Source organism: Lithobates pipiens, unplaced genomic scaffold, assembly GCF_037356315.1.
Source record: "Lithobates pipiens isolate NorthernLeopardFrog02 unplaced genomic scaffold, aLitPip1_a1.2 Scaffold_13, whole genome shotgun sequence".
Lineage (NCBI taxonomy): Eukaryota > Metazoa > Chordata > Amphibia > Anura > Ranidae > Lithobates > Lithobates pipiens.
The window spans coordinates 424,681,850-424,704,145 of record NW_027507718.1 but is presented as its reverse complement, the minus strand read 5'-3'; the positions used below and the strand labels follow the sequence as shown (position 1 = coordinate 424,704,145).

The window sequence follows — 22,296 nt, the reverse complement described above, 5'->3', positions numbered from 1 at the left end:
ATCCATCAGTGCTTAAGCAGTAACACCAAGAACATGGTTTAAATTATTTCCTATTCAAAGTGCAGATTACAATATGTGGGATGCATTGGAAGGCTGCTGAAGCAAATAGGTGAACAACACGGTGTAGGACAGTGCCCTACCGTGTCTAGAATTTTTTTTATCTTTCCATTTTATTGAGCATACTGATTGTTCTGTACATTGGGGACATTTACGCCATTGTTTACTTTGGTGTGAAGTATTTAGGATCTTTAGGATTCAGACTGGAATGCCTCTAGGTATTAACTGTAGGTGGGACATTGACCTTTAAAACTAATGTACCTACTTTTCCTTTTCTTTAAACTTTTCTTCATATATAATGTTGCATCTATATGGTTTTTAGATTTTTGTTATTTCTAGAACCTATTGGTAATCCAGTTCATGTATTACCATTACCCTTTTCTTGCCTACCTTGGTGGATGGCTATATAAGATTAGTGGTCCAACCAAATCTTGCTACAACTAAGGTAAAGATCAACTGAAATGAGTTACCATATGTATGGAATTTATCGTGTACTGGCAATGAAAACATCAAAAGTTCTGGCATTTCACCTGATGGGGAGCAGATCATATGTCCTGTACTGTGTATAAACAACATGCAATCAAATCATACATAGCTTTGCGTTTACACAGAGTAACTTTACAGATCCATGTATTGCATTTAGGTACATTTTTAAAGCAATGATATGCTGGTAGTAAATTACCAATATAAATGGAAAGACTAATGTTCAGTTAATCAGTTGATCTTCTAGGTGAAATAAGTACAAACTATCAACTGCCAATATAAAAATATTTTTAATAATGTGGTAGCGTACAGTTTATGCAGATAATTATGACTAAAGTAAAGCTCAATAGAGATAAATACAGGGGACACCAATACTGATCTTCTTCTGGATATACTAGTTGTCTGGCTGTTTCTGCCATCCATACGTTCTGCAATACTAACCAGCAACAAATGTGTGGATGAAGAAAACCAAAGAGATAGTCAATTAAAGTCTCACAATCTTTTATTTCTTTATAAACCTCTATCCCCACATGCTATTATTTGTGACTTATTATTGTGATGTTTTTTTTTTTAATTATAAAAAAAGTTTCAATCTTGTTGGTTAAAAAATGGTTTAAACACAATCCCTAAACTGTTATTTTATATGTTATGTTAACACACCTTTCCTATATTTTCTTCCTTCTTTTTACGTTTTTATACTTGTATGAAAGAACATTTATAAAGCGGTGTTATGTTTTTTTTTCTGTTGGCAATAATATGTTGTAAAAGTTCCTTGAAAATACACGATAAACCTGGGTCCTCCGTACACAGGAGAGTCCTGTGTCAGGAAGGAGGAGTTTCCTGTGCGACAGGTAGAAGAATCTCAACAGCTATCTGATGTTACCTTCTTACCTGTATAGAAAGGAAACTGAAAGTTATATAGAAGTTCCCAGAGCAGCTATTGTCTCTCTCATGTCACTTGAGTTCTGAACGAAAGAGAACTTCACAACATCATGAAAATTAGGACATTTTTCTCCTGCAAACAGGAATATAAAAGAAGAATCATGGATACAAGACTTCAGATCAACCAGAGACTAGCACTTTGGAGTGACAGTGTAACGGAACAAATATCTGCAACCAGAAAGACATCATCAGATCCAAGCCAGCAGAGCAAAAATGGATATCAGGCTGGTGGTGTTGAGCATTTTACTGGTTTCAGTAAGTGGGCGCTTGCACAGGAGACTCTGCCCGAAATCCCGCTATTTATCAGTGACGTCCTCTGACATAACAACACTAAAGGAGCTGCAACACGATCATGAAAAGAACATGTCTACCAATGCAATGAGATGCTACAGAAGAATGCTGAGACACAAACCATCTGTATGTGATCTTACCCAGAGGGATCCTCTCATCCTGACTTTGGAGCGGGTGTCACTAACAGTTGAGGTTCTAAAGAACATGTCTGTGTCTGCTCAAAATGATACTGTAAAACAGGCACTTATGGTTTACCTCAAACTGAAAGATGATCTAATGGTCTGTAGAGGATCTTCAGAATACAACGAACCCACGTCACCAGAGCTGAAGCTGTGGCTACATCACCTCCAGCATTTTAAGGAGGCAGCATCTCCAGATTGTGTCCAGGAGGCTGTAATACTTAGCCTTATCTCTCTGAGAGTAGAAGATGTCACATGTTGGGCTCTCAACCACTAACTTACACTTCTATATCAAACAATCTCACCACTGTAAGCACAGATAAGTCTCTTATTCTTTACCTGAACATATTAGAGCCAAGAAGACCATCAGGATGAAGGATAACCAGCAAAGGATGGACTTTTTCAACATAGACATATTCGTCTATACCTTACTACTGAAAGACATACAGTACTACTTTTTTTTAAAAAAAGTATCTACTCATCTTTCATCTACTAAAATCTATAGGAAATTCATTCATAAAGTACATTCCTGAAATTTGCAACTACAGGATTTATTCACTATCAACCAATCCTATAAGGGATTTCGTAACCACAAACTTATGGACCTTATGGACCTTACTGCTTATCCCAGCAAACAAGATTCCTCAGCAACCCACAAATGACCGACCTACTCTCTACACAGCACAAATTCAGTGTAAAGAGTAGTAGTAGTGAAAGGGAATTTTTTCGTCATATGTGCTTATAATATTTTTTTTAACCTATAAGTATTTAATCTTATTTAATTCATATTATTTTATCTTGTCATATCTGTTTATATCCATGTTTAAACCTATAAGTATTTATTGTTATTTATTTATTATTTATATTACATAAGTTATTAGGAATATATATTTCACAAGTTTCTACCTCCCTGGTGAATATAATATATCTGTAATTGATTTATTTAAAGAAAACAATATTTAATTTTAGTGATAAATGTATATACTGTGTGTATGTATATATATATATATATATATATATATATATATATATATATATATATATATATATATATATATATATATGCACACACACACATGTTGCAATAAATATGTACGTATGATACAGATAGTTTAATGGAATATAATTGTTGTGAAAGGGGATTTTCTTGACATATGTTTTCATATTTCATTTTGACCCATAAGTATTTAATATTATTTATTTAATATTATTGATAAGATATTAAAATATTTATTTCATGCATTTCTAGATACCCAGAGGAAGCAATGTATCTGTAATTCAACTGAAATTTATTATGTTAAACAAAAACATTTTTAATTTATTTCAGTGATAAATGTATATACACACATGTGCAATTAATAAATAGAAAGTTGAAAAGTATTACACAGATATTTGTGTTTAATCTTTTTTTCAGAAGTTTGTGTCTTTGTGTAACTTTCTATACACTATTTGTGCAAGTGTTGGCTCGGTAGAAAGAAAGAAAATAACTTCTAAATAGATGATGTATGACACAGTTCACTGTGAAACAGAACAAACCATTAAATTCCAGATAATTGCTAGAGGAATGCTTTGTATTTTGGAAATCAAAGTATGGATATATCCTCCTATCTTTATATATATATATATACCCACCAAGGTAGGCAAGAAGATGATAATGGCAATATTAAAACCAGATTACCAGTGGTATCCTGAAATCACACATATTTGAAGAAAAAAAATCAATGATACAAAAACTGCTTCCCCGCCATTATACACAGGCAACATTGCAAATGAACAAAGGTGAGAAATTCAACATTGCCTGCTACCAGTTGTCAACCTCAAACTACTATACTATTAAAGCTGTGCCAGTGGGTGAACTTACATTAGCTAGAAGAAATAGTTTGGATAATAAGTCCCTTGGTTCAGAAAACAAGGTCATTATAGAAAGAGTAAAGCTGGATACACACTAGACAACTGTTGTTTGATTTCCTTTGGTTTTACCAAAACCATGTAGCGCAAGGGCCTGCCTGACTGCATACATATTGAAATTGTTTAGGTTTGACTTCATATTATATGGTTTTGCTACATCTAAAAGGAAAAAATCTAAAGAAAATTGCATACTGTGTATTCAGCTTAAGACAGAGAAAATATTTACAGTGTACTCTGAATGTAGCTAATACAATTTACAGGAGGAAAAGCAGGGAGTTTTCTTTTTAGGTGAAAGTGACAACTAATGATTGTCTGGCAAAAATATATTTGAGAGTATTTTTTCCACTGAGTATTAAACTACTATTAAACTAATTATTAGCCATCATTTGCCCATTTTACTTGGGGATAATAAGCTACATACCACTTTATAAGTAGGTTCTCACTTCTCTTCTAAGAGGACACTTACCTTGGGATCCCTTATTTCACCCAGTCTTTTTGATATCATAATTAATGTGACTTTAAGGGTTAGTTTTTTTAAATAACAGACATGTCATACTTACCTCCACTGTGCAGCTCGTTTTGCACAGAGTGGCCCTGAACCTGCTATTCTCGGCTCTCGTGGCTCCTCCCTCCATTAGATAACTCCCTAGGAGAAGCACTCTCCCAGGGGATTACCTTGCGGGTGCGCTCCCAATTCTAGCATTTGCATCCATAGCTGGCGAATGCTGGACTCGACACCGCCACCCACGTCATTGAATTTGATTGACAGCAACGGGAGCCAATAGCTGCGCTGCTATCAATCTATCCAATCAAGAGACGGGACCTCGTGGAGAGAGGGAGAGCATGTCACGGCCAACAGAATTACAGGGCTCAGGTAAGTAAAACGGGGGGCTAGGGGGCCGATCAATGGCAGGTGTTTTTTCACCTTAATGCATAGGATGCATTAAGGTGAAAAAACACAATTATTTACAGCCCCTTTAAGTCTGATACTTGGATTAAGGTGAAGGGGTCTTTCAAATATGGGCTCAATACATGTTGCTATTGTAAGTTCATACAAAAATCAGAATGGTACAATCTGTATTGGCTAATGATTGGCTGTATCCATCAGTGCTTAAGCACCAAGAACATGGTTTAAATTATTTCCTATTCAAAGTGCAGATTACAATATGTGGGATGCATTGGAAGGCTGCTGAAGCAAATAGGTGAACAACACGGTGTAGGACAGTGCCCTACCGTGTCTAGAATTTTTTTTATCTTTCCATTTTATTGAGCATACTGATTGTTCTGTACATTGGGGACATTTACGCCATTGTTTACTTTGGTGTGAAGTATTTAGGATCTTTAGGATTCAGACTGGAATGCCTCTTGGTATTAACTGTAGGTGGGACATTGACCTTTAAAACTAATGTACCTACTTTTCCTTTTCTTTAAACTTTTCTTCATATATAATGTTGCATCTATATGGTTTTTAGATTTTTGTTATTTCTAGAACCTATTGGTAATCCAGTTCATGTATTACCATTACCCTTTTCTTGCCTACCTTGGTGGATGGCTATATAAGATTAGTGGTCCAACCAAATCTTGCTACAACTAAGGTAAAGATCAACTGAAATGAGTTACCATATGTATGGAATTTATCGTGTACTGGCAATGAAAACATCAAAAGTTCTGGCATTTCACCTGATGGGGAGCAGATCATATGTCCTGTACTGTGTATAAACAACATGCAATCAAATCATACATAGCTTTGCGTTTACACAGAGTAACTTTACAGATCCATGTATTGCATTTAGGTAAATTTTTAAAGCAATGATATGCTGGGAGTAAATTACCAATATAAATGGAAAGACTAATGTTCAGTTAATCAGTTGATCTTCTAGGTGAAATAATTACAAACTATCAACTGCCAATATAAAAATATTTTTAATAATGTGGTAGCGTACAGTTTATGCAGATAATTATGACTAAAGTAAAGCTCAATAGAGATAAATACAGGGGACACCAATACTGATCTTCTTCTGGATATACTAGTTGTCTGGCTGTTTCTGCCATCCATACGTTCTGCAATACTAACCAGCAACAAATGTGTGGATAAAGAAAACCAAAGAGATAGTCAATTAAAGTCTCACAATCTTTTATTTCTTTATAAACCTCTATCCCCACATGCTATTATTTGTGACTTATTATTGTGATGTTTTTTTTTTTAATTATAAAAAAAAGTTTCAATCTTGTTGGTTAAAAAATGGTTTAAACACAATCCCTAAACTGTTATTTTATATGTTATCTTAACACACCTTTCCTATATTTTCTTCCTTCTTTTTACGTTTTTAGACTTGTATGAAAGAACATTTATAAAGCGGTGTTATGTTTTTTTTTCTGTTGGCAATAATATGTTGTAAAAGTTCCTTGAAAATACACGATAAACCTGGGTCCTCCGTACACAGGAGAGTCCTGTGTCAGGAAGGAGGAGTTTCCTGTGTGACAGGTAGAAGAATCTCAACAGCTATCTGATGTTACCTTCTTACCTGTATAGAAAGGAAACTGAAAGTTATATAGAAGTTCCCAGAGCAGCTATCGTCTCTCTCATGTCACTTGAGTTCTGAACGAAAGAGAACTTCACAACATCATGAAAATTAGGACATTTTTCTCCTGCAAACAGGAATATAAAAGAAGAATCATGGATACAAGACTTCAGATCAACCAGAGACTAGCACTTTGGAGTGACAGTGTAACGGAACAAATATCTGCAACCAGAAAGACATTATCAGATCCAAGCCAGCAGAGCAAAAATGGATATCAGGCTGGTGGTGTTGAGCATTTTACTGGTTTCAGTAAGTGGGCGCTTGCACAGGAGACTCTGCCCGAAATCCCGCTATTTATCAGTGACGTCCTCTGACATAACAACACTAAAGGAGCTGCAACACGATCATGAAAAGAACATGTCTACCAATGCAATGAGATGCTACAGAAGAATGCTGAGACACAAACCATCTGTATGTGATCTTACCCAGAGGGATCCTCTCATCCTGACTTTGGAGCGGGTGTTACTAACAGTTGAGGTTCTAAAGAACATGTCTGTGTCTGCTCAAAATGATACTGTAAAACAGGCACTTATGGTTTACCTCAAACTGAAAGATGATCTAATGGTCTGTAGAGGATCTTCAGAATACAACGAACCCACGTCACCCAAGCTGAAGCTGTGGCTACATCACCTCCAGCATTTTAAGGAGGCAGCATCTCCAGATTGTGTCCAGGAGGCTGTAATACTTAGCCTTATCCCTCTGAGAGTAGAAGATGTCACATGTTGGGCTCTCAACCACTAACTTACACTTCTATATCAAACAATCTCACCACTGTAAGCACAGATAAGTCTCTTATTCTTTACCTGAACATATTAGAGCCAAGAAGACTATCAGGATGAAGGATAACCAGCAAAGGATGGACTTTTTCAACATAGACATATTCGTCTATACCTTACTACTGAAAGACATAAAGTACTACTTTTTTTTTAAAAAAGTATCTACTCATCTTTCATCTACTAAAATCTATAGGAAATTCATCCATAAAGTACATTCCTGAAATTTGCAACTACAGGATTTATTCACTATCAACCAATCCTATAAGGGATTTCGTAACCACAAACTTATGGACCTTATGGACCTAACTGCTTATCTCAGCAAACAAGATTCCTCAGCAACCCACAAATGACCGACCTACTCTCTACACAGCACAAATTCAGTGTAAAGAGTAGTAGTAGTGAAAGGGAATTTTTTCGTCATATGTGCTTATAATATTTTTTTTAACCTATAAGTATTTAATCTTATTTATTTCATATTATTTTATCTTGTCATATCTGTTTATATCCATGTTTAAACCTATAAGCATTTATTGTTATTTATTTATTATTTATATTACATAAGTTATTAGGAATATATATTTCACAAGTTTCTACCTCCCTGGTGGATATAATATATCTGTAATTGATTTATTTAACCACTTCCCGACCAGCGCACGACGATGTACGTCGACAGAATGGCACGGGCAGGCATATTGGCGTACATGTACGTCCAATATTCGTTGCCGCCGTGCCATCGGGAGCGCGCCGCCGGCGGCGCGCTCCCGCGCTGGTCGGGACCCCCGTGAGTCCGGTCACGGGACCCGCGGACTCGATCGCCGCGGGCATCCCCGCGATCGTCTCACGGAGCGGCCGAATGGAGGAAATGCTGTATAAACAACATTTTTCCATTCTGCCTAGCAACTAGTGACGCTGATCTCTGCTCCATGTGATTGGAGCAGAGATCAGTGTACACTAAATGAAAGCCCAACCCCCCCACAGTTAGTAACACACCCCTAGGAACACTTAACCCCTACACTGCCACCCACTGGTTAACCCTTTCACTGCCAGTGTCATTTACACAGGAATCACTGCATTTATATAGCAGTGATTACTGTATTAATGACAATGGTCCCAAAAATGTGTCAAAAATGTCCGATGGGTCCCCCACAATGTCGCAGTCACAATAAAAATCGCAGATCGCTGCCATTACTAGTAAAAAAAAAAATAATAAAAAATTATTAATAAAAATGCTATAAAACTATCCCTATTTTGTAAACGCTATAACTTTTGCGCAAACCAATCAATAATCGCTTATTGCGATTTTTTTACCAAAAATATGTAGAAGAATACGTATCGGCCTAAACTGAGGGAAAAAAATGTTTTTTTATATATTTTTGGGGGATATTTATTATTACAAAAAGTAAAAAATAATGCGTTTTTTTCAAAATTATCGCTCTATTTTTGTTTATAGCGCAATAAATAAAAACTGCAGGGGTGATCAAATACCACCAAAAGAAAGCTCTATTTGTGGGAAAAAAAGGACGTTAATTTTGTTTGGGAGCCACGTCGCACGACCGCGCAATTGTCAGTTAAAGCGACGCAGTGCCGAATCGCAAAAAGTGGTCTGGTCTTTGACCAGCAATTTGGTCCGGTCTGAAAGTGGTTAAAGAAAACAATATTTAATTTTAGTGATAAATGTATATACTGTGTGTATGTATGTATATATATATATATATATATATATATATATATGCACACACACACACACGTTGCAATAAATATGTACGTATGATACAGACAGTTTAATGGAATATAATTGTTGTGAAAGGGGATTTTCTTGACATATGTTTTCATATTTCATTTTGACCCATAAGTATTTAATATTATTTATTTAATATTATTGATAAGATATTAAAATATTTATTTCATGCATTTCTAGATACCCAGAGGAAGCAATGTATCTGTAATTCAACTGAAATTCATTATGTTAAACAAAAACATTTTTAATTTATTTCAGTGATGAATGTATATACACACATGTACAATTAATAAATAGAAAGTTGAAAAGTATTACACAGATATTTGTGTTTTATCTTTTTTTCAGAAGTTTGTGTCTTTGTGTAACTTTCTATACACTATTTGTGCAATTGTTGTCTCGGTAGAAAGAAAGAAAATAATTTCTAAATAGATGATGTATGACACAGTTCACTGTGAAACAGAACAAACCATTAAATTCCAGATAATTGCTAGAGGAATGCTTTGTATTTTGGAAATCAAAGTATGGATATATCCTCCTATCTTTATATATATATATATATACCCACCAAGGTAGGCAAGAAGATGATAATGGCAATATTAAAACCAGATTACCAGTGGTATCCTGAAATCACACATATTTGAAGAAAAAAAATCAATGATACAAAAACTGCTTCCCCGCCATTATACACAGGCAACATAGCAAATGAACAAAGGTGAGAAATTCAACATTGCCTCCTACCAGTTGTCAACCTCAAACTACTATACTATTAAAGCTGTGCCAGTGGGTGAACTTACATTAGCTAGAAGAACTAGTTTGGATAATAAGTCCCTTGGTTCAGAAAACAAGGTCATTATAGAAAGATTAAAGCTGGATACACACTAGACAACTGTTGTTTGATTTCCTTTGGTTTTACCAAAACCATGTAGCGCAAGGGCCTGCCTGACTGCATACATATTGAAAGTGTTTAGGTTTGACTTCATATTATATGGTTTTGCTACATCTAAAAGGAAAAAATCTAAAGAAAATTGCATACTGTGTATTCAGCTTAAGACAGAGAAAATATTTACAGTGTACTCTGAATGTAGCTAATACAATTTACAGGAGGAAAAGCAGGGAGTTTTCTTTTTAGGTGAAAGTGACAACTAATGATTGTCTGGCAAAAATATATTTGAGACCATTTTTTCCACTGAGTATTAAACTACTATTAAACGAATTATTAGCCATCATTTTCCCATTTTATTTGGGGATAATAAGCTACATACCATTTTATAAGTAGGTTCTCACTTCTCTTCTAAGAGGACACTCACCTTGGGATCCCTTATTTCACCCAGTCTTTTTGATATCATAATTAATGTGACTTTAAGGGTTAGTTTTTTTTAAATAACAGACATGTCATACTTACCTCCACTGTGCAGCTCGTTTTGCACAGAGTGGCCCTGAACCTGCTATTCTCGGCTCTCGCGGCTCCTCCCTCCATTAGATAACTCCCTAGGAGAAGCACTCTCCCAGGGGATTACCTTGCGGGTGCGCTCCCAATTCTAGCATTTGCATCCATAGCTGGCGAATGCTGGACTCGACACCGCCACCCACGTCATTGGATTTGATTGACAGCAACGGGAGCCAATGGCTGCGCTGCTATCAATCTATCCAATTAAGAGACGGGACCTCGTGGAGAGAGGGAGAGCGTGTCACGGCCAACAGAATTACAGGGCTCAGGTAAGTAAAACGGGGGGCTAGGAGGCCGATCAATGGCAGGTGTTTTTTCACCTTAATGCATAGGATGCATTAAGGTGAAAAAACACAATTATTTACAGCCCCTTTAAGTCTGATACTTGGATTAAGGTGAAGGGGTCTTTCAAATATGGGCTCAATACATGTTGCTATTGTAAAGTTCATACAAAAATCAGAATGGTACAATCTGTATTGGCTAATGATTGGCTGTATCCATCAGTGCTTAAGCAGTAACACCAAGAACATGGTTTAAATTATTTCCTATTCAAAGTGCAGATTACAATATGTGGGATGCATTGGAAGGCTGCTGAAGCAAAAAGGTGAACAACACAGTGTATGACAGTGCCCTACCGTGTCTAGAATTTTTTTTATCTTTCCATTTTATTGAGCATACTGATTGTTCTGTACATTGGGGACATTTACGCCATCGTTTACTTTGGTGTGAAGTATTTAGGATCTTTAGGATTCAGACTGGAATGCCTCTAGGTATTAACTGTAGGTGGGACATTGACCTTTAAAACTAATGTACCTACGGTACTTTTCCTTTTCTTTAAACTTTTCTTCATATATAATGTTGCATCTATATGGTTTTTAGATTTTTGTTATTTCTAGAACCTATTGGTAATCCAGTTCATGTATTACCATTACCCTTTTCTTGCCTACCTTGGTGGATGGCTATATAAGATTAGTGGTCCAACCAAATCTTGCTACAACTAAGGTAAAGATCAACTGAAATGAGTTACCATATGTATAGTATTTATCGTGTACTGGCAATGAAAACATCAAAATTTCTGGCATTTCACCTGTTGGGGAGCAGATCATATGCCCTGTACTGTATATAAACAAGATGCAATCAAATCATACATAGCTTTGCGTTTACACAGAGTAACTTTACAGATCCATGTATTGCATTTAGGTACATTTTTAAAGCAATGATATGCTGGGAGTAAATTACCAATATAAATGGAAAGACTAATGTTCAGTTAATCAGTTGATCTTCTAGGTGAAATAAGTACAAACTATCAACTGCCAATATAAAAATATTTTTAATAATGTGGTAGCGTACAGTTTATGCAGATAATTATGACTAAAGTAAAGCTCAGTAGAGATAAATACACGGGACACCAATACTGATCTTCTTCTGGATATACTAGTTGTCTGGCTGTTTCTGCCATCCATACATTCTGCAATACTAACCAGCAACAAATGTGTGGATGAAGAAAACCAAAGAGATAGCCAATTAAAGTCTCACAATCTTTTATTTCTTTATAAACCTCTATCCCCACATGCTATTATTATTTGTGACTTATTATTGTGATGTTTTTTTTTTTAATTATAAAAATTATAAAAAAAAGTTTCAATCTTGTTGGTTAAAAAATGGTTTAAACACAATCCCTAAACTGTTATTTTATATGTTATGTTAACACACCTTTTCTATATTTTCTTCCTTCTTTTTACGTTTTTAGACTTGTATGAAAGAACATTTATAAAGCAGTGTTATTTATTTTTTTTCTGTTGGCAATAATATGTTGTAAAAGTTCCTTAAAAATACATGATAAACCTGGGTCCTCCGTACACAGGAGAGTCCTGTGTCAGGAAGGAGGAGTTTCCTGTGCGACAGGTAGAAGAATCTCAACAGCTATCTGATGTTACCTTCTTACCTGTATAGAAAGGAAACTGAAAGTTATATAGAAGTTCCCAGAGCAGCTATCGTCTCTCTCATGTCACTTGAGTTCTGAACGAAAGAGAACTTCACAACATCATGAAAATTAGGACATTTTTCTCCTGCAAACAGGAATATAAAAGAAGAATCATGGATACAAGACTTCAGATCAACCAGAGACTAGCACTGTGGAGTGACAGTGTAACGGAACAAATATCTGCAACCAGAAAGACATCATCAGATCCAAGCCAGCAGAGCAAAAATGGATATCAGGCTGGTGGTGTTGAGCATTTTACTGGTTTCAGTAAGTGGGCGCTTGCACAGGAGACTCTGCCCGAAATCCCGCTATTTATCAGTGACGTCCTCTGACATAACAACACTAAAGGAGCTGCAACACGATCATGAAAAGAACATGTCTACCAATGCAATGAGATGCTACAGAAGAATGCTGAGACACAAACCATCTGTATGTGACCTTACCCAGAGGGATCCTCTCATCCTGACTTTGGAGCGGGTGTCACTAACAGTTGAGGTTCTAAAGAACATGTCTGTGTCTGCTCAAAATGATACTGTAAAACAGGCACTTATGGTTTACCTCAAACTGAAAGATGATCTAATGGTCTGTAGAGGATCTTCAGAATACAACGAACCCACGTCACCCGAGCTGAAGCTGTGGCTACATCACCTCCAGCATTTTAAGGAGGCAGCATCTCCAGATTGTGTCCAGGAGGCTGTAATACTTAGCCTTATCCCTCTGAGAGTAGAAGATGTCACATGTTGGGCTCTCAACCACTAACTTACACTTCTTTATCAAACAATCTCACCACTGTAAGCACAGATAAGTCTCTTATTCTTTACCTGAACATATTAGAGCCAAGAAGACCATCAGGATGAAGGATAACCAGCAAAGGATGGACTTTTTCAACATAGACATATTCGTCTATACCTTACTACTGAAAGACATACAGTACCACTTTTTTAAAAAAAAGTATCTACTCATCTTTCATCTACTAAAATCTATAGGAAATTCATCCATAAAGTACATTCCTGAAATTTGCAACTACAGGATTTATTCACTATCAACCAATCCTATAAGGGATTTCGTAACCACAAGCTTATGGACCTTATGGACCTAACTGCTTATCTCAGCAAACAAGATTCCTCAGCAACCCACAAATGACCGACCTACTCTCTACACAGCACAAATTCAGTGTAAAGGGTAGTAGTGGTGAAAGGGAATTTTTTCGTCATATGTGCTTATAATATTTTTTTTAACCTATAAGTATTTAATCTTATTTATTTCATATTATTTTATCTTGTCATGTCTGTTTATATCCATGTTTAAACCTATAAGTATTTATTGTTATTTATTTCTTATTTATATTGCATAAGTTATTAGGAATATATATTTCACAAGTTTCTACCTCCCTGGTGGATATAATATATCTGTAATTGATTTATTTAAAGAAAACAATATTTAATTTTAGTTATAAATGTTTATACTGTGTGTGTGTATATATATATATATATATATATATATATATATATATATATATATATATATATATATATATACACACAAACGTTGCAATAAATATGTACGTATGATACAGATAGTTTAATGGAATATAATTGTTGTGAAAGGGGATTTTCTTGACATATGTTTTCATATTTCATTTTGACCCATAAGTATTTAATATTATTTATTTAATATTATTGATAAGATATTAAAATATTTATTTCATGCATTTCTAGATACCCAGAGGAAGCAATGTATCTGTAATTCAACTGAAATTCATTATGTTAAACAAAAACATTTTTAATTTATTTCAGTGATAAATGTATATACACACATGTGCAATTAATAAATAGAAAGTTGAAAAGTATTACACAGATATTTGTGTTTAATCTTTTTTTCAGAAGTTTGTGTCTTTGTGTAACTTTCTATACACTATTTGTGCAAGTGTTGGCTCGGTAGAAAGAAAGAAAATAACTTCTAAATAGATGATGTATGACACAGTTCACTGTGAAACAGAACAAACCATTAAATTCCAGATAATTGCTAGAGGAATGCTTTGTATTTTGGAAATCAAAGTATGGATATATCCTCCTATCTTTATATATATATATATATATATACCCACCAAGGTAGGCAAGAAGATGGTAATGGCAATATGAAAACCAGATTACCAGTGGTATCCTGAAATCACACATATTTGAAGAAAAAAAATCAATGATACAAAAACTGCTTCCCCGCCATTATACACAGGCAACATTGCAAATGAACAAAGGTGAGAAATTCAACATTGCCTGCTACCAGTTGTCAACCTCAAACTACTATACTATTAAAGCTGTGCCAGTGGGTGAACTTGCATAAGCTAGAAGAAATAGTTTGGATAATAAGTCCCTTGGTTCAGAAAACAAGGTCATTATAGAAAGATTAAAGCTGGATACACACTAGACAACTGTTGTTTTATTTCCTTTGGTTTTACCAAAACCATGTAGCGCAAGGGGCTGCCTGACTGCATACATATTGAAAGTGTTTAGGTTTGACTTCATATTATATGGTTTTGCTACATCTAAAAGGAAAAAATCTAAAGAAAATTGCATACTGTGTATTCAGCTTAAGACAGAGAAAATATTTACAGTGTACTCTGAATGTAGCTAATACAATTTACAGGAGGAAAAGCAGGGAGTTTTCTTTTTAGGTGAAAGTGACAACTAATGATTGTCTGGCAAAAATATATTTGAGACCATTTTTTCCACTGAGTATTAAACTACTATTAAACTAATTATTAGCCATCATTTGCCCATTTTACTTGGGGATAATAAGCTACATACCATTTTATAAGTAGGTTCTCACTTCTCTTCTAAGAGGACACTCACCTTGGGATCCCTTATTTCACCCAGTCTTTTTGATATCATAATTAATGTGACTTTAAGGGTTAGTTTTTTTAAATAACAGACATGTCATACTTACCTCCACTGTGCAGCTCGTTTTGCAAAGAGTGGCCCTGTACCTGCTATTCTCGGCTCTCGCAGCTCCTCCCTCCATTAGATAACCCCCTAGGAGAAGCACTCTCCCAGGGGATTACCTTGCGGGTGCGCTCCCAATTCTAGCATTTGCATCCATAGCTGGCGAATGCTGGACTCGGCACCGCCACCCACGTCATTGAATTTGATTGACAGCAACGGGAGCCAATGGCTGCGCTGCTATCAATCTATCCAATCAAGAGACGGGACCTCGTGGCCAACAGAATTACAGGGCTCAGGTAAGTAAAACGGGGGGCTAGGGGGCCGATCAATGGCAGGTGTTTTTTCACCTTAATGCATAGGATGCATTAAGGGGAAAAAACACAAAGATTTACAAAGCTTTACAGCCCCTTTAAGTCTGATACTTGGATTAAGGTGAAGGGGTCTTTCAAATATGGGCTCAATACATGTTGCTATTGTAAAGTTCATACAAAAATCAGAATGGTACAATCTGTATTGGCTAATGATTGGCTGTATCCATCAGTGCTTAAGCAGTAACACCAAGAACATGGTTTCAATTATTTCCTATTCAAAGTGCAGATTACAATATGTGGGATGCATTGGAAGGCTGCTGAAGCAAATAGGAGAACAACACGGTGTAGGACAGTGCCCTACCGTGTCTAGAATTTTTTTACATTTTTTTTATCTTTCCATTTTTTTGAGCACACTGATTGTTCTGTACATTGGGGACATTTACGCCATTCTTTACTTTGGTGTGAAGTATTTAGGATCTTTAGGATTCAAACTGGAATGCCTCTAGGTATTAACTGTAGGTGGGACATTGACCTTTAAAACTAATGTACCTACTTTTCCTTTTCTTTAAACTTTTCTTCATATATAATGTTGCAACTATATGGTTTTTAGATTTTTGTTATTTCTAGAACCTATTGGTAATCCAGTTCATGTATTACCATTACCCTTTTCTTGCCTACCTTGGTGGATGGCTATATAAGATTAGTGGTCCAACCAAATCTTGCTACAACTAAGGTAAAGATCAACTGAAATGAGTTACCATATGTATAGTATTTATCGTGTACTGGCAATGAAAACATCAAAATTTCTGGCATTTCACCTGTTGGGGAGCAGATCATATGCCCTGTACTGTATATAAACAAGATGCAATCAAATCATACATAGCTTTGCGTTTACACAGAGTAACTTTACAGATCCATGTATTGCATTTAGGTACATTTTTAAAGCAATGATATGCTGGGAGTAAATTACCAATATAAATGGAAAGACTAATGTTCAGTTAATCAGTTGATCTTCTAGGTGAAATAAGTACAAACTATCAACTGCCAATATAAAAATATTTTTAATAATGTGGTAGCGTACAGTTTATGCAGATAATTATGACTAAAGTAAAGCTCAGTAGAGATAAATACACGGGACACCAATACTGATCTTCTTCTGGATATACTAGTTGTCTGGCTGTTTCTGCCATCCATACATTCTGCAATACTAACCAGCAACAAATGTGTGGATGAAGAAAACCAAAGAGATAGCCAATTAAAGTCTCACAATCTTTTATTTCTTTATAAACCTCTATCCCCACATGCTATTATTATTTGTGACTTATTATTGTGATGTTTTTTTTTTTAATTATAAAAATTATAAAAAAAAGTTTCAATCTTGTTGGTTAAAAAATGGTTTAAACACAATCCCTAAACTGTTATTTTATATGTTATGTTAACACACCTTTTCTATATTTTCTTCCTTCTTTTTACGTTTTTAGACTTGTATGAAAGAACATTTATAAAGCAGTGTTATTTATTTTTTTTCTGTTGGCAATAATATGTTGTAAAAGTTCCTTAAAAATACATGATAAACCTGGGTCCTCCGTACACAGGAGAGTCCTGTGTCAGGAAGGAGGAGTTTCCTGTGCGACAGGTAGAAGAATCTCAACAGCTATCTGATGTTACCTTCTTACCTGTATAGAAAGGAAACTGAAAGTTATATAGAAGTTCCCAGAGCAGCTATCGTCTCTCTCATGTCACTTGAGTTCTGAACGAAAGAGAACTTCACAACATCATGAAAATTAGGACATTTTTCTCCTGCAAACAGGAATATAAAAGAAGAATCATGGATACAAGACTTCAGATCAACCAGAGACTAGCACTGTGGAGTGACAGTGTAACGGAACAAATATCTGCAACCAGAAAGACATCATCAGATCCAAGCCAGCAGAGCAAAAATGGATATCAGGCTGGTGGTGTTGAGCATTTTACTGGTTTCAGTAAGTGGGCGCTTGCACAGGAGACTCTGCCCGAAATCCCGCTATTTATCAGTGACGTCCTCTGACATAACAACACTAAAGGAGCTGCAACACGATCATGAAAAGAACATGTCTACCAATGCAATGAGATGCTACAGAAGAATGCTGAGACACAAACCATCTGTATGTGACCTTACCCAGAGGGATCCTCTCATCCTGGCTTTGGAGCGGGTGTCACTAACAGTTGAGGTTCTAAAGAACATGTCTGTGTCTGCTCAAAATGATACTGTAAAACAGGCACTTATGGTTTACCTCAAACTGAAAGATGATCTAATGGTCTGTAGAGGATCTTCAGAATACAACGAACCCACGTCACCCGAGCTGAAGCTGTGGCTACATCACCTCCAGCATTTTAAGGAGGCAGCATCTCCAGATTGTGTCCAGGAGGCTGTAATACTTAGCCTTATCCCTCTGAGAGTAGAAGATGTCACATGTTGGGCTCTCAACCACTAACTTACACTTCTTTATCAAACAATCTCACCACTGTAAGCACAGATAAGTCTCTTATTCTTTACCTGAACATATTAGAGCCAAGAAGACCATCAGGATGAAGGATAACCAGCAAAGGATGGACTTTTTCAACATAGACATATTCGTCTATACCTTACTACTGAAAGACATACAGTACCACTTTTTTTAAAAAAAGTATCTACTCATCTTTCATCTACTAAAATCTATAGGAAATTCATCCATAAAGTACATTCCTGAAATTTGCAACTACAGGATTTATTCACTATCAACCAATCCTATAAGGGATTTCGTAACCACAAGCTTATGGACCTTATGGACCTAACTGCTTATCTCAGCAAACAAGATTCCTCAGCAACCCACAAATGACCGACCTACTCTCTACACAGCACAAATTCAGTGTAAAGGGTAGTAGTGGTGAAAGGGAATTTTTTCGTCATATGTGCTTATAATATTTTTTTTAACCTATAAGTATTTAATCTTATTTATTTCATATTATTTTATCTTGTCATGTCTGTTTATATCCATGTTTAAACCTATAAGTATTTATTGTTATTTATTTCTTATTTATATTGCATAAGTTATTAGGAATATATATTTCACAAGTTTCTACCTCCCTGGTGGATATAATATATCTGTAATTGATTTATTTAAAGAAAACAATATTTAATTTTAGTTATAAATGTTTATACTGTGTGTGTATATATATATATATATATATATATATATATATATATATATATATATATACACACACACGTTGCAATAAATATGTACGTATGATACAGATAGTTTAATGGAATATAATTGTTGTGAAAGGGGATTTTCTTGACATATGTTTTCATATTTCATTTTGACCCATAAGTATTTAATATTATTTATTTAATATTATTGATAAGATATTAAAATATTTATTTCATGCATTTCTAGATACCCAGAGGAAGCAATGTATCTGTAATTCAACTGAAATTCATTATGTTAAACAAAAACATTTTTAATTTATTTCAGTGATAAATGTATATACACACATGTGCAATTAATAAATAGAAAGTTGAAAAGTATTACACAGATATTTGTGTTTAATCTTTTTTTCAGAAGTTTGTGTCTTTGTGTAACTTTCTATACACTATTTGTGCAAGTGTTGGCTCGGTAGAAAGAAAGAAAATAACTTCTAAATAGATGATGTATGACACAGTTCACTGTGAAACAGAACAAACCATTAAATTCCAGATAATTGCTAGAGGAATGCTTTGTATTTTGGAAATCAAAGTATGGATATATCCTCCTATCTTTATATATATATATATATATATATATATACCCACCAAGGTAGGCAAGAAGATGGTAATGGCAATATGAAAACCAGATTACCAGTGGTATCCTGAAATCACACATATTTGAAGAAAAAAAATCAATGATACAAAAACTGCTTCCCCGCCATTATACACAGGCAACATTGCAAATGAACAAAGGTGAGAAATTCAACATTGCCTGCTACCAGTTGTCAACCTCAAACTACTATACTATTAAAGCTGTGCCAGTGGGTGAACTTGCATAAGCTAGAAGAAATAGTTTGGATAATAAGTCCCTTGGTTCAGAAAACAAGGTCATTATAGAAAGATTAAAGCTGGATACACACTAGACAACTGTTGTTTTATTTCCTTTGGTTTTACCAAAACCATGTAGCGCAAGGGGCTGCCTGACTGCATACATATTGAAAGTGTTTAGGTTTGACTTCATATTATATGGTTTTGCTACATCTAAAAGGAAAAAATCTAAAGAAAATTGCATACTGTGTATTCAGCTTAAGACAGAGAAAATATTTACAGTGTACTCTGAATGTAGCTAATACAATTTACAGGAGGAAAAGCAGGGAGTTTTCTTTTTAGGTGAAAGTGACAACTAATGATTGTCTGGCAAAAATATATTTGAGACCATTTTTTCCACTGAGTATTAAACTACTATTAAACTAATTATTAGCCATCATTTGCCCATTTTACTTGGGGATAATAAGCTACATACCATTTTATAAGTAGGTTCTCACTTCTCTTCTAAGAGGACACTCACCTTGGGATCCCTTATTTCACCCAGTCTTTTTGATATCATAATTAATGTGACTTTAAGGGTTAGTTTTTTTAAATAACAGACATGTCATACTTACCTCCACTGTGCAGCTCGTTTTGCAAAGAGTGGCCCTGTACCTGCTATTCTCGGCTCTCGCAGCTCCTCCCTCCATTAGATAACCCCCTAGGAGAAGCACTCTCCCAGGGGATTACCTTGCGGGTGCGCTCCCAATTCTAGCATTTGCATCCATAGCTGGCGAATGCTGGACTCGGCACCGCCACCCACGTCATTGAATTTGATTGACAGCAACGGGAGCCAATGGCTGCGCTGCTATCAATCTATCCAATCAAGAGACGGGACCTCGTGGCCAACAGAATTACAGGGCTCAGGTAAGTAAAACGGGGGGCTAGGGGGCCGATCAATGGCAGGTGTTTTTTCACCTTAATGCATAGGATGCATTAAGGGGAAAAAACACAAAGATTTACAAAGCTTTACAGCCCCTTTAAGTCTGATACTTGGATTAAGGTGAAGGGGTCTTTCAAATATGGGCTCAATACATGTTGCTATTGTAAAGTTCATACAAAAATCAGAATGGTACAATCTGTATTGGCTAATGATTGGCTGTATCCATCAGTGCTTAAGCAGTAACACCAAGAACATGGTTTCAATTATTTCCTATTCAAAGTGCAGATTACAATATGTGGGATGCATTGGAAGGCTGCTAAAGCAAATAGGAGAACAACACGGTGTAGGACAGTGCCCTACCGTGTCTAGAATTTTTTTACATTTTTTTTATCTTTCCATTTTATTGAGCACACTGATTGTTCTGTACATTGGGGACATTTACGCCATTCTTTACTTTGGTGTGAAGTATTTAGGATCTTTAGGATTCAAACTGGAATGCCTCTAGGTATTAACTGTAGGTGGGACATTGACCTTTAAAACTAATGTACCTACTTTTCCTTTTCTTTAAACTTTTCTTCATATATAATGTTTCAACTATATGGTTTTTAGATTTTTGTTATTTCTAGAACCTATTGGTAATCCAGTTCATGTATTACCATTACCCTTTTCTTGCCTACCTTGGTGGATGGCTATATAAGATTAGTGGTCCAACCAAATCTTGCTACAACTAAGGTAAAGATCAACTGAAATGAGTTACCATATGTATGGAATTTATCGTGTACTGGAAATGAAAACATCAAAAGTTCTGGCATTTCACCTGTTGGGGAGCAGATCATATGCCCTGTACTGTATATAAACAAGATGCAATCAAATCATACATAGCTTTGCGTTTACACAGAGTAACTTTACAGATCCATGTATTGCATTTAGGTACATTTTTAAAGCAATGATATGCTGGGAGTAAATTACCAATATAAATGGAAAGACTAATGTTCAGTTAATCAGTTGATCTTCTAGGTGAAATAAGTACAAACTATCAACTGCCAATATAAAAATATTTTTAATAATGTGGTAGCGTACAGTTTATGCAGATAATTATGACTAAAGTAAAGCTCAGTAGAGATAAATACACGGGACACCAATACTGATCTTCTTCTGGATATACTAGTTGTCTGGCTGTTTCTGCCATCCATACATTCTGCAATACTAACCAGCAACAAATGTGTGGATGAAGAAAACCAAAGAGATAGCCAATTAAAGTCTCACAATCTTTTATTTCTTTATAAACCTCTATCCCCACATGCTATTATTATTTGTGACTTATTATTGTGATGTTTTTTTTTTTAATTATAAAAATTATAAAAAAAAGTTTCAATCTTGTTGGTTAAAAAATGGTTTAAACACAATCCCTAAACTGTTATTTTATATGTTATGTTAACACACCTTTTCTATATTTTCTTCCTTCTTTTTACGTTTTTAGACTTGTATGAAAGAACATTTATAAAGCAGTGTTATTTATTTTTTTTCTGTTGGCAATAATATGTTGTAAAAGTTCCTTAAAAATACATGATAAACCTGGGTCCTCCGTACACAGGAGAGTCCTGTGTCAGGAAGGAGGAGTTTCCTGTGCGACAGGTAGAAGAATCTCAACAGCTATCTGATGTTACCTTCTTACCTGTATAGAAAGGAAACTGAAAGTTA

General features: G+C 35.3%; 4 protein-coding genes across 4 annotated transcripts; all 4 read left to right on the top strand.

The window, feature by feature from the left end:
- The first annotated feature begins 1,619 nt into the window (after window positions 1-1,619).
- Window positions 1,620-2,257, top strand: LOC143976157 (interferon lambda-2-like). Its single transcript, XM_077478599.1, has one exon. The coding sequence runs from the start codon at window positions 1,696-1,698 to the stop codon at window positions 2,227-2,229; it is 534 nt and encodes a 177-aa protein (XP_077334725.1). The 5' UTR covers window positions 1,620-1,695; the 3' UTR covers window positions 2,230-2,257.
- Window positions 2,258-6,649: 4,392 nt separating this feature from the next.
- Window positions 6,650-7,183, top strand: LOC143976156 (interferon lambda-2-like). The gene has a single exon (XM_077478598.1). The coding sequence runs from the start codon at window positions 6,650-6,652 to the stop codon at window positions 7,181-7,183; it is 534 nt and encodes a 177-aa protein (XP_077334724.1).
- A 5,429-nt stretch (window positions 7,184-12,612) lies between these two features.
- On the top strand, window positions 12,613-13,146 carry LOC143976154 (interferon lambda-2-like). The gene has a single exon (XM_077478597.1). It carries the CDS (start codon window positions 12,613-12,615, stop codon window positions 13,144-13,146), a length of 534 nt encoding a protein of 177 aa, XP_077334723.1.
- A 4,431-nt stretch (window positions 13,147-17,577) lies between these two features.
- LOC143976153 (interferon lambda-2-like) lies at window positions 17,578-18,111 on the top strand. Its single transcript, XM_077478596.1, has one exon. The coding sequence runs from the start codon at window positions 17,578-17,580 to the stop codon at window positions 18,109-18,111; it is 534 nt and encodes a 177-aa protein (XP_077334722.1).
- Window positions 18,112-22,296: the final 4,185 nt, after the last annotated feature.

What these genes read in the sequence shown, in the direction of transcription:
- LOC143976157 (XM_077478599.1), top strand. Translation starts at nt 1,696, where the DNA reads ATGGATATCAGGCTGGTGGTGTTGAGCATTTTACTGGTTTCAGTAAGT.
- LOC143976156 (XM_077478598.1), top strand. Translation starts at nt 6,650, where the DNA reads ATGGATATCAGGCTGGTGGTGTTGAGCATTTTACTGGTTTCAGTAAGT.
- LOC143976154 (XM_077478597.1), top strand. Translation starts at nt 12,613, where the DNA reads ATGGATATCAGGCTGGTGGTGTTGAGCATTTTACTGGTTTCAGTAAGT.
- LOC143976153 (XM_077478596.1), top strand. Translation starts at nt 17,578, where the DNA reads ATGGATATCAGGCTGGTGGTGTTGAGCATTTTACTGGTTTCAGTAAGT.